The 24,981-nt window shown below is 44.8% G+C and overlaps 1 protein-coding gene across 1 annotated transcript in view; it reads left to right on the top strand.

Annotated features, from left to right (window-relative positions):
* The window catches only part of JPH3 (junctophilin 3), a 193,238-nt gene that overhangs the window by 82,824 nt on the left and 85,433 nt on the right, over positions 1 to 24,981 (top strand). Inside the window, exon 2 of the mRNA XM_082270411.1 lies at positions 13,705 to 14,482. Within this exon, the coding sequence (XP_082126537.1) occupies positions 13,705 to 14,482 (778 nt within the window). The remainder of the gene's footprint in view (positions 1 to 13,704; positions 14,483 to 24,981) is intronic.

Raw genomic sequence — 24,981 nt, 5'->3', positions numbered from 1 at the left:
TCTCTCTCCCTCCCTCACCCACCCCTCCTTTCTCTCTCTCTCCCACATCCTCTTACCCCCCCCCCCCCTCGTGAGATCTCAGGGGTTCATGCTGGCACTTGAAGTCCTTCAATTTTGGAGGGAGTCACATTCGTTAAAAAGGAAGGAGCAATGCACATTTACATAGGAGTCAAAAGGGGGCGCCCAATTTTAGTCTTGCCTAGGGCAGCACAAAACCAAAATACACCACTGGGCTGTAGATATTTTTTTTTTTTGGGGGGGGGGGGGGGGGAGTCAGCCTTGAGTTCCCAGAGAACAATAATTATCACGTCTGTCACGCTGTGACAAATTGTAGTGTGTAAATATTTACAGTATATACAGCGCCCCCAGCAGGCACATCTGTTAGGCTACGTTCACATGTGGGCGCAGCAGAACACGGGCAGAATTACCGCGATCCGGAATCATTGCAAATCGCGGGGCGCCTGTGCGATGCCCGTGATTTGCAATGGCACCCCAAACGCTGTGTGATGTTGCCGTGATTTCCGCCTGCCGAATCGCTGTAACATCGCGCAAACAGAATCACGGGACGCATGACGCCCAAAAGAAACTCTTGTACCTTTTTTGTGCGTCATGCGTCCCACGATTCTGTTTGCGCGATGCAACATCGCACAGCGTTTGGGGTGCCATTGCAAATCACGGGCATCGCACAGGCGCCCCCGCGAATTGCAATAATTCTGGATTGCAGGCAGAATCACCGCGATTCTGCCCGTGATCCGCTGCGCCCACATGTGAACGTAGCCTCAGTGAAGCAAATCGTAAACATGGCTTCAATGTAAGCCGAGCCCTGCCTGTCAGCTTCATAGATGAGTCAGGTGGTCTTCCAAGTGGCAGCGCGGCACCCGCAGCTGATAGGCTACTCTAGCCTTGCTGCTGTGAAATTGATCGATGCTCTGGGGGAGGGGGGCGTTTGGACCCCCTTGACCCCTCCCTTATCTACGCCCCTGCTTGACACCCTTATGTGCTATGTGTCTGCGACTGCCTGCTATGTCCTGCTGGTTTATGGAAGACAGGAATCTGCACCAAAACTTGCCTGTGTAGTACTTGGCTTGGCTGTGTTCACAAATGTCTGACACTGGAAAGAGAAGGGGGGAGGGGGGGGGGTTGGAGAGAGATTTCTCCCCTACCGATAAGAATAGGACTTTAGAGGATGTCCTATTCTTATGGGTGGGGGAGATTTCTCTCTCCCACCCCCCCCTTCCCCCTTTCCTGTGTCTATTTGAGGATGTGGATATAAGACTGATACACTTGCATATCTTAATAAATGTCTGACACAGATCAGCCCCTTGCTGCAGCCTCTCACCTTGTGACTTGCTACAAAGTTACAATGTACAGTCCAATCACTGGAGGAGAGGAGACTGCAGCCGACTGATCTCAGCCCAGGCAAAGTCACTGACTGGAGCTCAAGGATTGTTTTTTAAAGGATTAATCTGTATCACCAAGAAAGGGCCACTAATATGCAGCAATACTAAGCAGTAAGCTTAGCTTGAATAGGCAATCCGCTAATATGGCTGCCCTAATATTTGGGTTAAATGACATTACAAGCAATGTACCAGATAGACACACTATAGAACCAAAAGTATTGGGACGCCTGGCTTTACACACACATGAACATTAATGGCATCCCAGGCTGTAGGGTTCAATATTGAGTTGGCCCACCCTTTGCAGCTATAACAGCTTCAACTCTTCTGGGAAGGCTGTCCACAAGGTTTAGGAGTGTGTCTATGGAAATGTTTGACCATTCATCCAGAAGCGCATTTGTGAGGTCAGGCACTGATGTTGGATGAGAAGGCCTTGCTCACAGTGTCCTCTCTAATTCATCCCAAAGGTCTTCTATCGGGTTTCATGCTCCCAACTTTGTGGGAAGAGTTTGGGGATGGCTCCTTCCTGTTCCAGCATGACTGCGCACCAGTGCACAAAGCAAGGTCCACAAAGACATGGATGAGCGAGTTTTGGGTGGAGGAACTTGACTGGCCTGCACAGAGTCCTGACCTCAACCGGATAGAACACCTTTGGGATGCGAGCCAGGTTTTCTCGCCCAAGATCAGTGCCTGAACTCACAAATGCACTTCTGGAATAATGGTCAAACATTCCCATAGACAAACTCCTAAAATTTCCGGACAGCCTTCCCAGAAGAGGTGGGCCAACTCAATATTGAACCCTATGGACTGAGACTGGGATGCCATTAAACAGAGGTGGGGGACTTGAGTCACATGACTTGACTTAAGTCACCAGTTTGAGGACTTGAGACTTGCTTGACTAAAATTATTAAAATACTCGACTTGACTTTGACTTGGTATTCATAACTTGAGACATATGACTCGAAAGGACTTTACTTTTTTAAGTTATTAAATATTTGCATTTTCTCAAGATGTGTTAAAGCAAAATGAATGTGCCTGTTATGTTTCTGATACCACAGTCACTTAAAACACCTCAGTGTGTTCTGATTTTTAGGACCCTGGCTGTTTAACAATGGAAATACTCAACTTGTTTTTAGTGACTGTGGTGTTGAAACATGACCGGGTGAAGGATTTTGAGCTGCTTGGGCATTCAAAGTGTTCCTTTAATATGCCAAGAAAAAAGCACTAAGCAGTTTTGTTAATGTTGAAAATAACTGAAAATAAACTGATTTAAAGGTGAAAATTGGGGTAGATCGGTATTTTGACTTGATTTGTGACTTGCCCAAAATAAATGACTTGACTTGACTTGCTTGACTTCTAGCAGGGACTCGACTTGACTTGCTTGCTTTTCGCCACAGTAACTTGGGACTTGATTGAGACTTGAAGGTTAAGACTTGAGACTTGCTTGTGACTTGCACATGTGTGACTTACTCCCATGTCTGCCATTAAAGTTGATGTGCGTGTAAAGGCAGGCGTCCCAATACTTTTGGTAATATAGTGTATGTAATACTGCAGATTGATATATTGCAGCCAGCCAGCAGGTGGGGCTGTGCTCTCCTTTTAACAACTGAAACATTGTATCATCTCACCTGTGCTGAAAGAATCTCGCTCTTCATGTAGGGATTACTTATAACTGTGGCTGTCATTGCTGCCCCTTTGAAAGCGTTCCGCAGTAAATCGCTTTTCAGAGGTGTTTCACATGTGGCTTGAATTGATTTGTCCCCTTCAGAGTGCATGTTTTAACCCTTGAAATGTCGTAGCACTGTGCATTACACGCCTTTGCAGCATGGCCCTAATAACTTGAATGGGTTGCATTTGAGGGAGGTGCTGCATGCTGAATGAGACCTTTGATATCATTTTTGGGACAGTCGTGAAGCAAAGCATCACAACTGCGGCAGGTGAATCATCTCCTCTGGCTGCCGGTTAGGGGGTGGTAAAAACACAAATCACCCGCCTGTTTTTACAACACTGCCAGCTGCAGGTGTAAATGAGGTTTTAGGCTCTATTTGCATTCCGTGAATGCATCCAAAAGTGCAAATTTTTGCCTGCGTTCAAAGAACGTGTGAAAAACGCATATCACGCTTGTGGTACCATTCATTGTTAATGTCACCCCAAACACACGTAAAACTCGACACCCAAAAAAGTATAGAAGCTCCTTTGGCACGTTTGTTGCATGAAGGGCAGCCAATGGCGTGCAGCATTAAAAAAAAAAACGCCCAAAAAAGCATGTTCACGCGATGCTAGGTGTGAACCTCATCATAGCTTCTATTCATATCTGAGCCTTCCATGCATAAGTGTGTGTTTTCGCACGTGTTCACAGAATTTATTAATATGTGTGTCACGCTGGAGGCACCATTCATCGTTAATGGCACCCCAATAGTAGCATGAGTTATTGTGTGCGTCAAAACTCATGAGAAATGCGTCAAATCGCATAGAGCTCAACGTATAGGGCAACCCATTTAAAGTGGAACTCCAACCAAAAGGGGAAGCTTCACTTGTTTGGCACTGCCACATTTGGCACTTTTTGGGAGTGAGGGAGCGAGCAACTGCTTTTAACAGGTACCCACTTCTGGCTTAGATTGCGACAGTGAGCTGAGCCAGAAGTCCGGCCGCCTCCTCCTCCTTCCCTTGCAGTCTACATGGGTCCCAGAAGACTACAGGACCATTTACAAGGCGCGGTGCGACTTACGCATGCGCAGTAAGAAACAGGTTGTGAGGCCGCAAGGCTTCACTTCCTGTTTCCGTTACTACAGATGCTGACGCCTGCACCCGAAACCGATTAAAGAATCAGCTCAGGAGAGGACATCGCAGGATCCCTGGACAGGTAAAGCCCCGTACACACGTCCCGAATGTCGGCCGAACGATCGGCCGTCTTTTGTCCGGTGCTGTCCTGTCGGCTGAAAACTGCAAAAGACTGCACATGAATTTTGTCGGCCAACAACAGCCGACTGCAGAAGTGATGTCATGTGGTGGTTAACTTTCCGTGTGTTTTTTCTTTTCTGAGCATGCCCAGTCTTGCTAATCGGCTGTTTGTCGGCCGAATTCTGTACTGACTGGCGAACAATCGGCCGTTCCGGTGTTGGCCAACGAAAGTTTTAATGCCTGCACACCAGATTCTGTTCAGCCGAAAAGTCGCAGTCGGTTGTCGGAAGCATCATACTAACAAGCCGGCAATCGGCCGATCGGTCGGCGGCCGAATATTTACGGCCGACAATCGCTACGTGTGTACGTGGCTTTAGTGTCCTTATATTAAAAGTCAGCAGCTACAGTGCTGACTTATTTTTTTCTGAGGAAGCCTGGAGCTCCTCTTTAAACAAATAGGCTGCCCTATACATTATGTGTAGTGTAAAAATGCACAAAAAAAACGCACAGAAAAGCGCGCATTTACATGATGCTCAGATGTGGATGCAGCCTTAGTGTCATCAGTGCAGTGACTCCTTACTTACTAAATAGCTCAGTGGGAGGTTTCAGTGCCGGTTCACACATATGCGATGTCAGACATTGCATGTGATTCGAAGCGCACTTCTCTGCAAATCACATGCGATATCTGTGCGTTGCGAATTCAGCCATAAAAATTGTATGGCTGAAGTCGCATTGCATTCGGACCAAAGTCGCAAAGGACCCTTTTTTGGTCCGCACCAGAATCAGATCGCATGGGTGTTCACACCTATGTAATCTGACTTCTGTCTGAACTGAGAGTTCGCACTGCGATATGCAAACTGATCTGGGGGTGTCATTAACTTTGTATTGACACCCCCAGTGATTCGTTTATGGCATTGTGAACTGCCTGCGAGTCTGAATGCAATGCGGGTTCCCGCATCGCATATGTGTGAACCGGCACTCAATCAGACAAACGGAGCCTTGTGGCAAAGCTACTCCCACAATGCTGTCCTTTTAGCTATCCCACACTGCTCTGGGAATCCTTTATTTGTAAAACAATAATTGCATGCTGTTTGTATAGTACAAAAATAGATATAAAGAAAGAGTTTAAAAACATATAAATGTCATCCAAACCCTGCAGATTTGGAGGCCACAAACCCTCTGATGTACTGTGAGCAGGGATGGGGGATTTGTTTTGCGCATCCTGCGTTCTGTGGGTTTATGTTTTCTTTATTTCTCAGAGAAGTTTCCCCGGAGATTCCTCCTTTGTCTGGGAACAAAGACTTCCTTCGGCTTGGAGAGGAATGATTAATAGGGTGATATCCAGGCGAGTGATAGCGCATGATGCGCCACTGATGATGCAGCGTCAGGCGTCCTTTTTGACGTTGTGTTTGATGTTTGGCGTGTTTTCTTTATTATCTCTAGTGGATTGAATCTCCTGAGACCGCCATTGTTGCAGCTTCCTGTTGAGCTCTGCGCGGTGTAGAAAGGAAACTGTGACAACTCCGGGAAATCCTCTTCAGGGGGTCTCTGCTTTGCTGAGAGGTGGATCCAGATCAACTTCTAACACAAGTGGCTCACACATAGATTATGCCTATTAGTGCCCATTCATCCTAGTGCACATGCGTGTTAATTCCTATTTTTCTTGCATTACCGTGCATTGCATTAAGGCAGCCTGTTCAAAAGAATGATTTTCCTGTGCACTAAATCATGCAAAAAAATGGACATGAACCTTATTCAGCAACAGAGCACGCCGTAATGCTCAGGAGTGCATTTCCATGCGATGTGGTGCACTGCAATGCAGATGCGTTGGTGCTGTGTTGCCTTAAACCCTTGGCTTCGGCGCCAGCTATCACTTTAGGAGGTTTTAGATGCTAGGACTCAGCGGTGCTGGGTTTGTGATCATGTGCCCGCCGTGATTGGCTATTATGGTGAACACATGATCAGAAAGCTCCTGATTGAAAGCCACCTGTAAATGTGTCGGGTGGGCGCTCTTGGCACAGCTGTGTTTGCAATGTGGTACACAAATATACAGCTGCTCGTGGCCAAGGCCCATCTGCCGAGATGCCACATATTTGCGTGCCGTCTGTGCCAAGAGGTTAAAGTGGTTGTAAAACCTTCCAAATACCCAGTGAAGTGATTGGCCTTAGGTGATAGGCAGAGCTGAAACAAATACTCCTACGCAAGTTGTATCTGTTTAACTGCAGCCTTCTCTTCTCTACATCTATTCAAAGTCCAGAATTTATAAAGCTTATCTGAGCTGTCAGAAAGCAGGAGGCGGGAAGATGAAATTACACACTCCAGAGCTCAGTGAAGAGAACTCTGAGAGCTGATTGGAGGGAAGGGACACACCCTCCTTCACACATCACACAGGATATGTGCTTAGGCCCCCTAAGCTAATGTAGCAAGGTTTCCAGGCCTATGGCCTTATGTGGGTCTGCCATTAGTACCGGTAATCCCTCCAGCCCATGTGAGCTGCGGCCCTAGGTGTGATAATGAAGCAGCCACAACTCCGGCATCTTTGTTTGTGGTTTTTATTGGAATTAGGGAATGGGAGAAGGGAATGAGTGGGATACTCCTTGAGGCTTAAACTAATTACAATTGGGACTTTTACTTCTGAAATGCCCGTTGGCGCTTCCTTGACGCCAGCCAGTGCCAGCCAATGCTCACTGACACTGAGAATATTCTGTGAAACAGAAGAAGTGCTGAATCCTCGACTTCTAGTCCAGAAGATCCAAGACTGAGAACTGTAGAACTCCTTACACTGATGCACTGTGAAAGTCACTGAATACTGTCCCCCCACCTGGCACAGCTTGAGGTAGTATTATAGTGGAACTCTGTATAGCTATCACTGTAGCTGACACGCTCTGTACAATTCAGGGCCCAAACTGCAGGTGCCCCCTTTAACCTCGAACTCTTCAGGGTCCACTGACTATGTACCCCCTCTGTAGCTTCAGGGTCCTCAACCTAGGTACCCCCTTTGCAGCTAGCTAACACTGGATCCCAGAACCTCTCCTGGAGTGCTCCCCTCTAACTTCAGGCAGACCCCCAGGGGTAATCCTCAGTACTCACGACCTGTGTAGGCTTTCCTGGGACTGGACCCCTCTCTCTCTCCGTAGGCTCTCGGCACACCGGATCCCCTCAGCTCAACTCAGCACTCTCTGGACACTCAGGCGACACCCCGAGACATCCACCTTCCTCAGACAGGAGGAGAGACAGCCACACTCGCTCTCCTGGGACTCTGCTCCCGCCAAAGACACCGTGGCACGCACTTCCCCCCAACTTATACCAACTCCCAGAATCCTTTGCAGCATAATCAGCCTTCTGAGGCAGTTAAAAGCTGGGATGTGTCACCTGATTGGGCTTCCCACACTGCCCTATGAGAAGCCTCTCACAGGAGCCAGTGAGGATACTTCTCCCCTCAGCAGGCACATCTGGAAGCCCTGACACCTTAACCAACAGATCATAGCCCTGCTGTTAGGCAGACAAGGCCCACTATACATTTGCCTAGCACCTACCTGTAGGGTGCTACAGCATGGTGACTCATGCTGGAAGCAGATGAAGGAAGACAAGTACACACTATAGAGGGATATGCGTTGTTCTTATTCCATGTCTGAGGTTTACAACCACCTAAATGCATTGGCATTCCAATAAAACTGTGTAATGTGTGCATGTTATATGGCACCCCAATGCCCTAAGGCAGCGGCCCCCAAACTTTCGAAACAAAGGGCCACTTTACAGTCATTAAGACTTTAGAGGGGTCAGACTGTGGCCAGTGGAAGTAGAAAATGCCCTGACATCAGTAGGAGTAAAGAATACAGTAGGCTTGATGGTCATTGTAAATAAAACAAAATTGCATTGTTGGTATCAGTAGGAGGAATAGTGCTCCATCTTTGGTATCAGTGGGAGGAATATTGCCCCATTATTGGTGTCTGTGGAAGGAATAGTGCCCCATCATTGGTGTCAGCAGGAGGAATAGTGCCCCATTATTGGTGTCTGTGGAAGGAATAGTGCCCTATCATTGGTGTCAGGGGGGGGGGGATAGTGCCCTATCATTGGTGTCAGTGGGAGGAATAGTGCCCCATCACTGGTATTAGTGGGAGGAATAGTGCCCTTACATTGGTGTCAGTGGGAGTAACAGTGCCCCAAGGGCCGGATAAGGGCAAGCAAAGGGCCACATCTGGCCTCTGGGCCACAATTTAGAGACCCTTGCCCTAAGGCAATACAGAATTAACACACATGCTTTGCAGCGCACCACAATGCAGGGTAACATTTGAGTTTTCAAATATGATCCATGTCGGGTTTCTTGGATGTTTTGGCGCACTGCCAGACCATCTAATTTAATGGGTTCCCTTAATGCAACGCATGTTATTGCAAGAAACAAATGCATTAATCATATGTAAAAATGGATGTGCATCCTTTTTGGCAATGCAGAGTGCCACAATGCGCAGTAGTGAGTAGTGTGTTACTGTGTGTTGTGGTGTGCTGCGACAGATGTGCATTGGAGCTGCATTGCCTTAGTTCATTGAGGTACTATTAAAAATGTGTATTGTGCACACTTTGAATGGCGCCCTGAGGTACTAAGGCAGTGGAGCTCTAGGACACATGGATTGCAATACCCCACAACGCATGGTAATGCACTATAGTGTATTGTGCTACCAAAAATGATGTTGGGTTTTTTGGAGGTTTTGGTGCATTGCCAGGCCATTTATTTTAATGGACTGCCTTAATGCATTACGCATTATGCTCTATATGCAAAACACACAATAAGGTACGGTACATGCATCAGTGCCATGCACCAGGGCGCCATGGTCTCAATGAACCTTTAAGGAGGTCAGTTTACCAAGAGTTTTTGCAGACCTTTTTACCCACTGAAGTTTAAATTCCTTTTTAACTGGCAATCTGTGAGCCCTGATGAAGGAGGGGGCCAAGCACAGTCCATGATATGCGTTGGTTGCCATTTTGGATTTTTGAGTAAATGCTTCTCTGTATCGGTTTTTATATCCATAAATTATTTTTTATTCACTTAGCAATTGTTAACAAATTTTACTACTCCGTCAATTTCGTATTTCAGACAACCCTCCTCCTCTTCTTCTTCTGAGAGTGTCTAAGCTGGCCCAGCTCCTCTGTCTCTCCCTTCATTTCACTACATAAATAACCTTTTAGATAGCTGGTGGAGGGGGTGGAGTGAATAGGAATACTATAGAGCCCTGGTGCCCAACCTGCAGCCCTTTGCCCCTTTTTTGCAATCGTAGGGGCCCCTGCAGACACTAATCTGTTTTCCCCTATTGCCTTGTTATAGCATTGATTTCTATCAGTCTCATGTAATATGTTTCCAGTCCCAAGCTCCAACATTTCCTGTGTTATTCCACAATCTCTGACCATCTCCTGTAATATGTCTGCAGTCTCTGACACTCTCCTGCACTATGACTGCAGTCTCCGACCATCTTCTGTAGTATGTCTGCAGTCTCTAACCATTTTCTGTAAAATGCCTGCAGTCTCTGACCATCTCCTGTAGTATGTCTGCAGTCTCTGACCATCTCCTGTAGCATGTCTGCCGTCTCTGACCATCTCCTGTAGTATGATGCAGTCTCTGACCATCTCCTGTAGCATGTCTGCCGTCTCTGACCATCTCCTATAGTATGTCTGCAGTCTCTGACCATCTCCTGTAGCATGTCTGCCGTCTCTGACCATCTCCTGTAGTATGTCTGCAGTCTCTGACCATTTCCTTTAGAATGTCTGCAGTCTCTGACTCTTTGACCATCTCCTGCAATATGTCTGTAGTGTCTGACCATCTCTTGTAGTATGTTTGCAGTCTCTGACCATCTCCTGTAATATGTCTGCAGTCTCTGACAATCTTCTGTACTATGTCTGTAGTCTCTGACCATCACTTGTAGTGTGTCTGCAGTCTCTGACCATCTCCTGTAGTATAACTGCAGTCTCTGACCATCCCTTGTAGTATGCCTGCAGTCTCTGACCATCTCCTGTAGTATGCCCGCAGTCTCTGACCATCTCCTGTAGTATGCCTGCAGTCTCTGACTGTATCCAGTTGTGTGTCTGCAGTCTCTGATGCTGATCATTAACTGAATCCTGGGCCCCCATGTCAAAAAATGTGACTGTCAATGCTAGAGAGTATCACTTAAGTGACAGTTCTGAGTCTGCTGCGGCACCCAGCAGCAGTTTGTGGGCCTTTGAATGCCTACACAAGAGAGGCTTTTACATAATACAATAAGAAATGTATATACAGTAAATATATACAAATGATTTGATGACTGATCAATGAGTATACAGCAACTGTCAGCACCTAGCTTCTGCTGCACTCAACGCGGCCTGTTAACCAGCGATGACGCCAGAACCATTGAGCTTGGGTGACAAGTTTGACGGTTAAATTAGAACAAGACCTTTGCGATTCAACTGCTTGTGCAAACAGCCGCAAGCGCAAACTCTCCGAGCTACTTAGACGCAGCTTTGACATAACGCATCCCCCGGCTGAGCTGCTGCAACATCTGCTGCCTCGGCACCTGAGACCACGTACCTGTCAGAGAGAATCTACCATAGAAATCCTCACATATTCCTGGCTCAGTGCCAGAGGTCCAATCTGGGATGTATAAGCGGGGGTCCCCCTTATCAAAGTAGGGCTAAAGGGGGCGGAGCCATGTACAGGTCACTTCACTGGAGAGAATTCAGGGAGCTCATTATTTATTCTTCTCTTTATTTTTTATGTAACTTTTACAGTTTCCTGTTCCATGTTTCCACACTTGTATTGTATTACATATCTATAGAATATTCCTCTACTGACCCTCTGTCTGTCTGTCTGTCTGTCTATCTATTTATCTATCTGTCTACATAATATCTATCTATCTATCTATCTATCTATCTATCTATCTATCTATCTATCTATCTATCTATCTATCTATCTATCTATCTATCTATCCATTATCTATCTATCTATCTATCTATCTATCTATCTATCTATCTATCTATCTATCTATCTATCTATCTATCTATCTATCTATCTATCTATCTATCTATCTATCTATCTATCTATCTATCTATTCTTTATCTATCTTTAATCTATTTTTCTATACATAATAACAAAAAATATGTAATATATGTAATATATAGTATAATATTATCTATCTATCTATCTATCTATCTATCTATCTATCTATCTATCTATCTATCTATCTATCTATCTATCTATCATCTATCTATCTATCTATCTATCTATCTATCTATCTATCTATCTATCTATCTATCTATCCATCCATATATCTATCTATATCCATCCATCTATTTATCTATCTACTGTCTATTCTTTATCTATCTTTAATCTATTTTTCTATACATAATTACATAAAATATGTAACACATGATATATTATCTATCTATTGTCAAATCTATCTATCTATCTATCTATCTATCTATCTATCTATCTATCTATCTATCTATCTATCTATCTATCTATCTATCTATCTATCTATCTATCTATCTATCTATCTATCTATCTATCTATCTATCATCTATTTTTCTATACATAATAACAAAAAATATGTAATATATGTAATACATAGTATAATATTATCTATCTATCTATCTATCTATCTATCTATCTATCTATCTATCTATCTATCTATCTATCTATCTATCTATCTATCTATCTATCTATCTATCTATCTATCTATCTATCTATCTATCTATCTATCTATCTATCTATCTATCTATCTATCTATCTATCTATCTATCTATCTATCATCTGTCTATTCTTTATCTATCTTTAATCTATTTTTTCTATACATAATGACATAAAATATGTAATACATGATATATTATTATCTATCTATTGTCAAATCTATCTATCTATCTATCTATCTATCTATCTATCTATCTATCTATCTATCTATCTATCTATCTATCTATCTATCTATCTATCTATCTATCTATCTATCTATCTATCTATCTATCTATCTATCTATCTATCTATCTATCTATCTATCTATCTATCTATCTATCTATCTATCTATCTATCTATCTATCTATCTATCTAGAGGCGTAACTAGAACATTCAGGGCCCCGGTGCAAGAAACCATGAAGGGCCCCCTGGACCCCTGGCGCCCTTTACTCTAGTTGCGGGGCCCTTTATTACGGTGAGGGAAGGAAGAATTCTGAAGGGGGGGGCAGCACAGAAGGGGGGGGGGGCAGGGGAGCACACAGGGGCCCAGAGACAGCAGAACACAAGTATACTGGATAGGAGAAGTGTACAAAGGGCAGCGTACAGAGGAACCAATCTCCTCCATTTTCCTCCTGCAGCTACAGAAGGAAAAAGGAGGACAGTGATTTCTCTACATGCTGCCCCCGCCGCCCCTCCTATTCAGGTGTACAGGGGAGCCACATGGGCCCCCTTGAGCATGGGGCCCGGTTGCGATTGCAACCCCTGCAACCCCTGTAGTTACGCCCCTGTATCTATCTATCTATCTATCTATCTATCTATCTATCTATCTATCTATCTATCTATCTATCTTTAATCTATTTTTCTATACATAATAACAAAAAATATGTAATATATGTAATACATAGTATAATATTATCTATCTATTGTCATATCTATCTATCTATCTATCTATCTATCTATCTATCTATCTATCTATCTATCTATCTATCTATCTATCTATCTATCTATCTATCTATCTATCTATCTGTCTATCCTATACATAACAACATATAAATTACAACCCTGCAGTGGGGCATTATGGGAAATGTGAATTGTGTTTTCTCCGGTAATTGTCTCTGCTGGAATCTTGAATGGTATTTTCTATGAACAGTCTCTGTACACAAATACAACAAAGAAGTATCACCGAGTAGTTTTTATAGTCGCTGTTTGTCTTTGTTCCTTTATAAAGAATGAATTTTCAATTATCAGAGCTTTTCAGCCAATCAGATTCAATCTTCTATTCTTCCAGTTGTCATTTTCTTTCCGGCTATTTCCACATGGGTACTAAATGGGTTGCTATAGTACAAGGCCTGTAGATGAGAAATACGGGGCCCCAAATCCCCAGCCAATCAGCTTCAGTATTTCCTTGTAGTAGCATGAGCTTCCCCTCCTATTGGAAATAAGTCCTCTGATCATAGTTATGGGCCAATAGGAGATTGCAGGAGGCGGGAGAGCTCTTGACACTACCAGAAGGTGTTGAAAATGATTGAGATTTGGAGGACCCAAGATTCTATAGTGGTCATGTATCATTGTCACGGCCATCCCAGTACCTTTACGGTGATGGCAGGTGATAGGTGTTTATAGGGCGCCGCGGACAGCTGTTATTTCAGACATTTGATTATTGAGGTCCATTGCAGTTTTTGGTAACACTGTGTCCTGTATTTTTGTCTCTTCCAGGTACCTACCAAGGTCAGTGGGCCGCGGGAATACGACAAGGGTTTGGTGTGCGTCAGAGCGTTCCCTATGGGATGGCTGCAGTTATCAGATCCCCTCTTAGGACCTCTATAAACTCGCTCCGTAGCGAGCACACCAATGGGACGGCCATGCACCCAGACGCCTCGTGCGGGGTGTCCGGCAGCCCCGCTGTCTCCAGGGGAGGGTTTGTGTTGATGGCGCACAGCGATGCGGAGATGTTAAAAAACAAGAAGAAGGGCATCTTCCGGAGGTCCATCCTCAGCGGCCTGAAGCTGCGCAAGTCGGAGTCGAAGAGCTCACTGGCCAGTCAGCGGAGCAAGCAAAGCTCATTCCGCAGCGAGGCCGGCATGAGCACCGTCAGCTCCACCGCCAGCGACATCAACTCCACCATCAGCCTGGGCGAAGGCGAGACGGAGCTGTCCGTCATCGAGGACGACATTGACGCCACCACCACCGAGGTCTACATGGGCGAGTGGAAGCACGATAAGCGATCGGGCTTTGGGGTGAGCCAGCGCTCCGATGGGTTGAAGTACGAGGGCGAATGGGCCAACAACAAGCGGCACGGCTACGGATGCATGACCTTCCCGGATGGCACCAAGGAGGAGGGAAAGTACAAGCAGAATGTTCTGGTGAGCGGAAAAAGGAAGAACCTGATACCACTCCGGGCCAGCAAGATCCGGGAGAAGGTGGACAGAGCCGTGGAGCAGGCCGAGAGGGCGAGCAACATTGCCAAGCAAAAGGCGGAGATTGCGGCGTCAAGGTGAGGAGGCAGGGTTCCTGTGCATGTGCATGCTTGGACGGAAGAGATACATGGGGAAGGGGGTGGAGATTCACCCCTAAATTGGTTAAGGCATCATTTATTTGTTTTGGTTGGAATTATATTGGACCAGAGGTGTGGCCTGCTTTACAGTGGGTTGTAGTCAGGAATGTTGGAAAATGTGTAAGTAGAGTTTTAATGTTAGGTTTAAAGGCAAGGTGAGGGCTATCGTTAGGACTGCAGTAAAGGTGTAGGTTAGGGTTTCCATTAAAGTCAGGTTTGGTGTTAAGGTTACCATTAAGGGGAGGCTCAGCGTAAGTCTTACTATTGAGTAGGGGTGCACCGATCCGACTTTTCTTGTCCTGATACCGATATCTGGCATTGTGTATCTGCTGATACCGATACCGATCCGGAACTAAACACATACACAATATGCATGTGGCTGCAGTACAGAGCAAAGCCGCTGCTTTATGTGTACGGCTCCTCCATTCACAGGCGGTGTGCATCTGATATCACGCCGCCTGTGAGCCGGGCCTATACAGGAAGTAGCGGCTCCCATCCCATACTATTACTACACCAAGTGAGGGACGGCTGAGCCGAGACTCAGCAAAACCGGATTGGGCCGTGGATTGGCGGCTCCGTGCAAGTAAGGGACGGCTGAGCCGGGACTCAGCAAAACCGGATCGGCCCGTGGATCATTTAATTTTACCGATCCCCCGATCCAGCTATTGTGGCAGTATCGGCGCCGATATCCGATCCTAATATCGGATCGGTGCATCCCTACTATTAAGGTGACTTTTAGTGTTAAGGTTGCCAATGAGGTAAATGGTTAGTGTTAAGGATATTGTTAGGGTAATGCCTCGTACACACGCAACGATTATCGGCCGACCGATCGGCCGACTTTTGTCCAGTGTTGTTGTGTTGGTTGAAATGTGCTCTAGACTTGCACTGGACTTTTGTTGGCCAACAAAAATGTACTTCAGAAGTGATGTCATGTGCTGGTTTACTTTCCGTGTGTTCTTTCTTCTCTGAGCATGCCCAGTCTTGCTCATCAGATTTTTGTCTGCCAAAATCTGTACTGACTGATGGAAAATCGGCCGTTGTGTTGACGGCCAACAAAAATTTTATAGCCTGCACACCAGATTTTTTTCGGCCGAAAAGTCAGAGTCGGTTGTCGGAAGCATCATACTAACAAGCCGAAAATCGGCCGATCGGACGTTGGCCGAAAATTTACGGCCAATAATCGATGTGTGTGTACGAGGCTTAAGGGTTAGTGTTAGGGTTTCTGTTATGGTGTAGCTTAGTATGAGGGGATACCATTAAGATGAGAACTAGTGTTAGGGTTACCATTAAGGTTCAGGGAAAAAAAATATCCAATTGGTGCTTGGACTCTGATGTGAGTTCATACCAAGTTAGTGAGAAGACAAAAACATTCATAGAGCTCACTGGCTGACAACAGACAAGGCTACCTTCCAGTGGGTACCCCAGCAGGTTACCAAAAAAAAACATGTACTAATGGAAGGAGAACAAGACCAAGGAATAAAAGAGTCCAAATTTATTTATTAGCAATAATAAAAAACAGCTAATGCGTTTTGAGTAAGTAAAACTCTCCATTCATCAGGGCTTCAGTTAAGATAAGAACATTGAACAGACGCAAAATAGAGCTTTCCTGTGTAAATAACCTTAAATAAATCAGGAAAGTTACCGGCCAGCAATTCGCTTTTCTACTTCCTTCCATGGGCATGCACAGGGGGTGTGCTAGATGTGACTGGGCACACCCTAATCACTCTTTGCAGTGCCGATTTTCCCTACTGCCCAGGCTTCCCCATGTGCTGCGCCCCCTGCAGTCCTGCTGGCTTCCCTCCTCTCCCCCTGTCTGCTGCGAAGGTGTTTCAGGATGGAAAGCAGGGGAAGGGGCTAGTCAATATGTTATTTACCGGCCCCTTCCTTTTCTAAATGAACATAGTGAACACACTCACTTACTGTGTTCATTCATAACTATTACTGTGTTCATTCATAACTAAAGCATAGTAAAGTGTTTTACTTACTAAGTAAAACGCTTACTATGCTTCAGTTTGTTAATGAACAGGAAGCCGCTCAGCACAGAGCATTTCCCATTCATTCACTGTCCAGGGTAGCTGAGGCTGCAGAGAAAGGCGTGTGCATTTGAGCTTTGGGGTGCACACCTTAACCACTTGCCGACTGTGCACTGTACATTTACGTTGGCAAAGTGGCAGTCCCAGGCAGAATCATGTTAATAAACGTCATCTGCCTGGGAGGAGCTAGGGGGCGAGCGCTCGCCCCCGGCGGCGCACGCTCGCCCCCTAGCTCCTTCCAGGCAGATGACGCTCCTGCCCCCGATCGTCAGCAGGGAAGCTGGCGCGAGTGTCAGGCGGCTCCGATTGCCGCCTGACACCGGTGATCTCCCCCCGCTGACAAAGAAGGACGGACAGCTGATGTAAAATCAGGCACATGCGATCCTATATAGCAGGATCGCAAAGCCTCTGTGATCATCTCACCAGCCCAACCCCCCCACAGTTAGAATCACTCCCCTAGGCTCACATTTAACCCCTTGATCACCTATACTGTTAACCCCTTCCCTGCCAGTGTCATTATTACAGTAACAGTGCATATTTATAGCACTGATTATTGTAGTAATGTCACTGGCCCCCCCAAAAGTGAAAAAAATGTCAGTTAGGGGTCCGATCTGTCCGCCGCAATGTCTCAGTCCCGCTAAAAATCGCAGATGGCCGCCATTACTAGTAAAAAAAAAAACAATAAAAATGACATAAATCTTTCCCGTAGTTAATAAACGCAATAACTTCTGCTCAAACTAATCAAAATACGCTTATTGCAACTTTTTTTTTTTTTACCAAAAATATGTAGCAGAAAACAAATTGGCCTAAAATCTTAAAAAATTTAGATTTTTTATTTATTTATTTTTTGGGAATGTTATATAGCAGAATGTGAAAAATATTGTTTTTTTTTTTTTTTTTGCAAAATTGTCGCTCTTTTTTTGTTTATAGCGCAAAAAATAAAAATCGCACAGGTGATCAAATACCACCAAAAGAAAGCTCTAATTGTGGGAAAAAAAGGACGTCGATTTTATTCAGGTACAGTGTTGCACGACCGCGCAATTGTGAAAATGAAAGGGAATACAAAAGGACTCATGGCCATTTGCTAAAATTAGAAGAGAAGCGGTTTAACCTTGAACTGCGTAAAGGTTTCTATACCGTCAGAGCGGTAAGGATGTGGAACTCTCTTCCACAAGCAGTGGTATCAGCGAGGAGCATCGATAGTTTAAAGAAATTATTAGATGGGCACCTTAACAACCACAACATACAGGAGTATACAATGTACTATTGACATAAACACTTATCACATGCTCATCATAGGTTCAACTGGATGGACTGGTGTCTTTTATCAGCCTCACTAACTATGATAGTGTGAAATTAGACAACAGTTCTCAGGGCATTACACATTGAAGCTCATACTTTGTCCTGTAGCCAGTGGCGGTTTTAGGCATGGGCGAACGGGGCAGCCGCCCGGGGCGGCATTTTTTCATGACACGTGGGGGGCGGCATGACAGTGTTCCCCAACCCCCGGGCCGCGGACCAGTGCGGGCCGTGGATCAAATGGTACCGGGCCGCCCGAGGAACTTTGAACAATTTCACTGTGGCAGCCAAGCCGAGGCGCAGAGCATTGCTCCCCCCGAGCCCGCCCATTGTGTGACAATAGCGAATGAAAATTTGCTATTGTCACACTGATCCTCCTCCTGGCCAATCATCATCCTCCCGTTTCCTGATTGGCCGAAAGGCAAACCCCACGCCATTGGCCGAGGAGGAGGCGCCGCGGGAGGACTGAGGAGACGCGGGGAATCCGGGGACTGAACTGAAGAGAAGTGAGGTAAGTGCACGGACGGCTCTCGCGGGGGGAACGCTGGCGCTCTGCGTTGAAAGGTGGCACGCTGGCATCTCTACATTGAAAGGGGGGAATGCTGTGGCACTCTGCATTTATTGGGGGCATTGCTGTGGCACTCTGCATTTATTGGGGGCATTGCTGTGGCACGCTGCATTTATTGGGGGCAATGCTGTGGCACTCTGCATTTATTGGGGACATTGCTGTGGCACTCTGCATTTATTGGGGGCAATGCTGTGGCACTCTGCATTTATAGGGGGCAATGCTGTGGCACTCTGCATTTATAGGGGGCAATGCTGTGGCACTCTGCATTTATTGTTATGTTGTCATGTTATTTTTTTTTTTTTTGGGGGGGGGGGGCGCCGGGAGGGAGTCTTGCCCGGGGAGCAATTAACCACTTGCCGACCGCCGCACGACTATCTACGGCGGCGGTCAGCCCCTCACAGGCAAAGTGACGTAGGTCTACGTCGCTCGCCTGTGAGGGTTTAGGGAGCGAGCGCGCGCCGCCGGAGGCGCGCTCCCGCTCCCGCGTGGTCACGGACCCCCCTGCGCGTGTGACTGGCGGACCCGATCGCCGCCGGCCACTCTGCGATCGGCGGGGGAGAGGGAGAAAGTCAGGCAGCTTGTGTAAACAAGCTGCCTGTCATTCTCCTCTCTGTATGAGAGCTGATCACATGGATCTACTATGTAGATCCATTGATCACTCTGCATACAGTTGAAGCCACAGCCAATCACAGTTAGAATCACGCCCCTAGGGACACACACAGCCCCTCCCTCTCAAATAAAGTTAACCCCTTCACTACCAGTGTATTTTTACAGTAACAGTGCATATATATAGCACTGATTACTGTAGAAATGTCACTGGTAACCCCAAAAGTGTCAAAAATGTCAGTCAAGGGTCCGATCTTTCCGCCACAATGTCGCAGTACCGCAAAAAAAATCGCAGATCGCCGCCATTACGCGTTAAAAAAAAAAACAACAAAAATGACAAAAATCTTTCCCTTTGTTAGTAAACGCAATAACTTTTGCGCAAACCAATCAAAATACGCTTTTTGCGATTTTTTTTACCAAACATAGGTAGCATAAAACAAATTGGCCGAAAATATTAAAAAATTTTGATTTTTACATTTTTTTTTGGGGGAATTTCATATAAAAAAAAGGGAAAAATATTGCTATTTTTGCAAAATTTACGCTCTTTTTTTGTTTATAGCGCGTGATCAAAAAATCGCACAGGTGATCAAATACCGCCAAAAGAAAGCTCTGTTTGTGGGAAAAAAAGGATGCCAAATTCGTTTAGGTACAGCGTCGCACGACCGCGCAATTGTCCGTTAAAGTCACGCAGTGCCGAATCGCAAAATACCCTCTGGTCGTTTAGCAGCCAAATCCTCCGGGGCTTAAGTGGTTAATGTAGAACCGCCACTGCCTGTAGCAGATATATTACAGTGGAATTTACTGTGGAGATATAAAAACATACTAAATATATAAGAGTAGTTAGTTAACAACTACATTGAATAAAAATAATAAGCATTTGATTAGGTACAGGTTTCACCATCAGATAGCCATCTGTCCCATATCTTTGTATAATTGAGTGGACATCCTCTGTGTGTGTGTAGATCAATTTCTTATATGGGAGGGTGTCATTATTCTCTTTTCTCCAGCACTGGACCGTGGGCCAGTATTTACCTAGCCAGGAAAAGCATTTCACGCCAAAAATTAGAGGGGAACTTACCAATATCCAGATCCGGAAGCAGAGCTTGGGTTCTAAGTCAATTGACAAGCCCATTTTGTCATTTCGCAAAACGGGAATCACTTGGACCCAAAAAGTTTGAATAAGCCAGAAGGTCCGATCAAATGATAGAAAGAGCCAGGTGCATTTCTTCCCAATCAGTGTCCCCCATAACTTCAATGTCACCCTCCCCTCTGTTTTTAGCTTTATAAGCCAATGCTGTAGCATTGGGGAGCCAGAGAGTGGAGTAGTTTGTGGATGTCAATTTAATGTTAATTTAGTGGATTCTAGGCCCAGGATTGTATCCAGCGCTAGAGGAGTAGTCAAGGAGAAAGTAATGGCAATAAACTGGGTTCATAAGGCATGTCGAAGTTGTAGATGTCTAAATAAAAAGTGATTGGGGAGGAAGAATTCATCCTTGAATGCTTGGAATATCTTGGGTTCAATGGGAGTCATACCTTGGTGTATGTACAGTGCCTTGAAAAAGTATTCACACCCCTTGGAATTTTCCACAATATGTCATGTTACCACCAAAAACTTAAATGTATTATATTGGGGTTTTATGTGATAGACCAACACAAAGTGGCACATAATTGTGAAGTGGAAGTAAAATGATAAATGGTTTTCAACATTTTTTACAAATAAATATCTGAAAAGTGTGGCGTTCATTTGTATTCAGCCCCCTTTCTTCTGATAACCCTAACTAAAATCTAGTGGAACCAATTGCCTTCAGAAGTCACCTAATTAGTCCATTTGTGTGTAATTTAATCTCAGTATAAATACAGCTGTTTTGTGAAGCCTTCAGAGGTTTGTTATAGAACCCTAGTGAACAAACGGCATCATGAAGGCCAAGGAACACATTAGTGATTGACCGATATCGTTTTTTCATTGTCGATACTGATATTTTGGTCATCGCGTATCGGTATCTGCCAATATGGGCCGATATTTTCGTACTATTAAAAATATATATATATATATTTTGTTTTACTTGACAGGTACTCTTGTGGAGGGATCTTGGGGTCTAAAAGACCCCAAACCCCTCCTCTGCACTTAAAAGCATTCAAAACGGCAAGTTTGGCTGTTTTGAATGTTGTAATTTTTTCTAAATCTGGCGCCAAGTACCCGGAAGTGATGTCATGCCATCACTTCCGGGTTTTTGCATGGAGACCCTATCAGAGCCGAATGTTGCTTTGATCGGGTCTTCGGTGGCCGTGCAGGCTGGTTGCCCAGGTGTCCCGGTGGGACAGTACACCCAGGGGAGCGCAGGAGGCGATGGAGGGGGGGACAGGGACGTCCCCTCCCACTCCTTGTAATGACAGCCGAGCGGCTTCTCAACCGCATCGGTTGTCATTACAAGACAGCCGAACGTTGGCTATGGACGACGGTACCGGGGTGATGCCTGTAGCTGCAGGGATCACTCCGGTACAAGCCTTTTCTGAAATATCGGTAATATATATGTATAGAGCTGCAAGAAAAAGTATGGGAACCCTTTGGAATGATATGGATTTCTGCACAAATTGGTCATAAAATGTGATCTGATCATCATCTAAGTCACAACAATAGACAATCACAGTCTGCTTAAACTAATAACACACAAAGAATGAAATGTTGCCATGTTTTTATTGAACACACCATGTAAACATTCACAGTGCAGGTGGAAAAAGTATGTGAACCCTTGGATTTAATAACTGGTTGAATCTCCTTTGGCAGCAATAACGTTTCCTGTAGTTGCAGATCAGACATGCACAACGGTCAGGAGTAATTCTTGACCATTCCTCTTTACAGAACTGTTTCAGTTCAGCAATATTCTTGGGATGTCTGGTGTGAATCACTTTCTTGAGGTCATGCCACAGCATCTCAATCGGGTTGAGGTCAGGACTGACTGGACCACTTCAGAAGTCGTATTTTCTTCTGTATAAGCCATTCTGTTGTTGATTTACTTCTATGCTTTAGGTCATTGTCCTGTTGCAACACCCATCTTCTGTAGAGTTTTAGCTGGTAGACAGATGGCCTTAAAGCGGTAGTATACTCATTTTTTTTTACTTTAACCTACAGGCAAGCCTATAATAAGGCTTACCTGTAGGTACAATTAATATCTCCTAAACCTGCACGGTTTAGGAGATATTTGCCCTGCATGCAGCCACTGACGCTAGCGGCGCATGCGCTCTGAAGGTCCGGGGGACCAGACAAATCAGGGATAAAGTTGTGGAGAAGTTTAAAGCAGGTTTAGGTTATATAAAATATCCCAAACTTTGAACTGTTCAATTCATCATCCAAAACACAACTGCAAACCTACCAAGACATGGCCGTCCACCTAAACTGACCGGCCGGGCAAGGAGAGCATTATCAGAGAAGCAGCCAAGAGCTGGTAACTCTGGAGGAGCTGCAGAGATCTCACAGCTCAGGTGGGAGAATGTTCCCAGGACAACTATTAGTCGGCATTCCATAAATCTGGCCTTGGAAGAGTGGCAAGAAGAAAGCCATTGTTGATAGAAAGCCATGCAGTTTGTGAGAAGCCATGTGAGGGACACAGCAAACATGTGAAAGAAGGTGCTCTGGGCAGATGAGACTAGGGCCGAAACAACTAATCAATTATGAAAATAGTTGTCAACTATTTTCATAATTGATTAGTTGGTCGGCCGATTAGACCCCATTCACACTAGCGCGACTTGGTCGCCTGACAAGTCGCGGTGGGTCGCTCACCATTGAATAGTACAGGACCCGTTCTAATTATAGGAGCGACACAAGTCGCTCCGACTTAGAAAAAGGGTCCTGTACTACTTTGGGGCGACCTGGAGGCGACTTGCATTGACTTCAATGATATGAAGTCCGTGCATGTCACGCCGAGGTTGCGGTGCACGCTGTGCACCGCGACTTCACAGGTCACCCCAGCAAGTCGTGTCGCCCCTGTCTGAACGGGGTCTTAGTTGTCCTGCATACAGAATGCATTATTTGTTTACATATCAGGAAATACAGTGCAGCAAACATACAGCTCAGTACACCGTCCATACATGTCAGTCAGTGCCTGAGAACATGTGATTGTGAATGTGTGAGGAGCAATGTTCACCTTTGGGAACATGTTCCATCCATAGGATTAGTAAGCTGGCTCCTAAATTCGAAGCAAATTTGTAAAGCCCTGCCTAATGGGCCATACACACTATAAGATTTTCTGAAGACTTTTTCCTTTAGATTTACCAAAACCATATAATATAAGGTCAAACCTAAACACTTTCAATTTGTATGCAATCTGGCAGGCCCTTGCACTACATAGAAAAGGTAAATCTGAAGGAAATCTGCCAACAAAAGTTGGATAGTGTGTATCCAGCTTTAGATTGTACGCTTCTTGAGGGCAGGGACTGATGTGAATGTACAATATATATGTAAAGCACATTGTAAATTGATGGTACTATATAAGTACCTGAAATAAATAAATGAGTATTAGGAGGTTCCATTAAAGGGAGGATTGGTGTTAAGGTTACCATTAAGGTTCTGGTTAGTGGTAGGGTTACTATGTAGGTTCTGATTAGTGTTAGGGTTACTATTAAGGTTCTGGTTAGTGGTAGGATTACTGTTACGGTTCAGGTTAGTGTTAGGATTACTATTAAGGTTCAGGTTAGTGTTAGGGTTACTATTAAGGTTCAGGTTAGTGTTAGGGTTACTATGTAGGTTCAGGTTAGTGTTAGGGTTACTATTAAGGTTCAGGTTAGTGTTAGGGTTACTATGAAGGCTCTGGTTAATGGTAGGGTTACTATGAAGATTCGGGTTAGTGTTAGGGTTACTATTAAGGTTCAGGTTAGTGTTAGGGTTACTATGTAGGTTCTGGTTAGTGTTAGGATTACTATGAAGTTTCTGGTTAGTGTTAGGGTTACTATGAAGGTTCAGGTTAGTGTTAGGGTTACTATGAAGTTTCAGGTTAGTGTTAGGGTTACTATTAAGGTTCAGGTTGGGGTTACTGTGAAGGTTCAGGTTAGTGTTAAGGTTACTCTTAAGATTCAGGTTAGTTTTAGGGCTACTTTTAAGGTTCAGGTTAGTGTTAGGGTTACTATGAAGCTTCAGGTTAGTGTTAGGATTACTATGAAGGTTCTGGTTAGTGTTAGGGTTACTAAGAAGGTTCTGGTTAGTGTTAGGATTACTATAAAGTTTCTGGTTAGTGTTAGGGTTACTATGAAGGTTCAGGTTAGTGTTAGGGTTACTATGAAGTTTCAGGTTAGTGTTAGGATTACTATGAAGGTTCTGGTTTGTGTTAGGGTTACTATGTAGGTTCTGGTTAGTGTTAGGATTACTATGAAGGTTCTGGTTAGTGTTAGGGTTACTATGAAGGTTCAGGTTAGTGTTAGGGTTACTATGTAGGTTCTGATTAGTGTTAGGATTACTATGAAGGTTCTGGTTAGTCTTAGGGTTACTATGAAGGTTCTGGTTAGTGTTAGGGTTACTATGAAGGTTCAGGTTAGTGTTGGGGTTACTATGAAGGTTCAGGTTAATGTTAGTGTTAGGTTTACTATTAAGGTTATAGTGTTAGGTAGTGTTATAGTTATGGTTAATGTGTTAGGGTTGCTGTTAGGTGAGAATTAAAGTGATGAAAAGGATAGATGCTGGATGTCCTTCAGCCAAGAAATGAGGTCTCTATCTGACTTGCTGCACCTTCTAATGCACATTATGAGAAGCTCACAGTGTGCAGTGAAATCAGAGGAAGCCATTTCAGTCCAGGAGTGGAGCCGCTACAACTGTGCAAGACTGAAGGGGGGGGGGGGGGGACAAAGTTCCACTTTAATGAATATTTATTGGACAGCTATAGAGTGTTTAGTACATAAAGTATATCTGGAGTTGCACTAGTCGCAGGGCAGTAAGTTGTATCTGA

Source organism: Pelophylax lessonae, assembly GCF_965119305.1.
Source record: "Pelophylax lessonae genome assembly, chromosome: 10".
NCBI lineage: Eukaryota > Metazoa > Chordata > Amphibia > Anura > Ranidae > Pelophylax > Pelophylax lessonae.
Note: the sequence above shows the minus strand (reverse complement) of the source record. Positions and strands in the feature narration are given on the sequence as shown.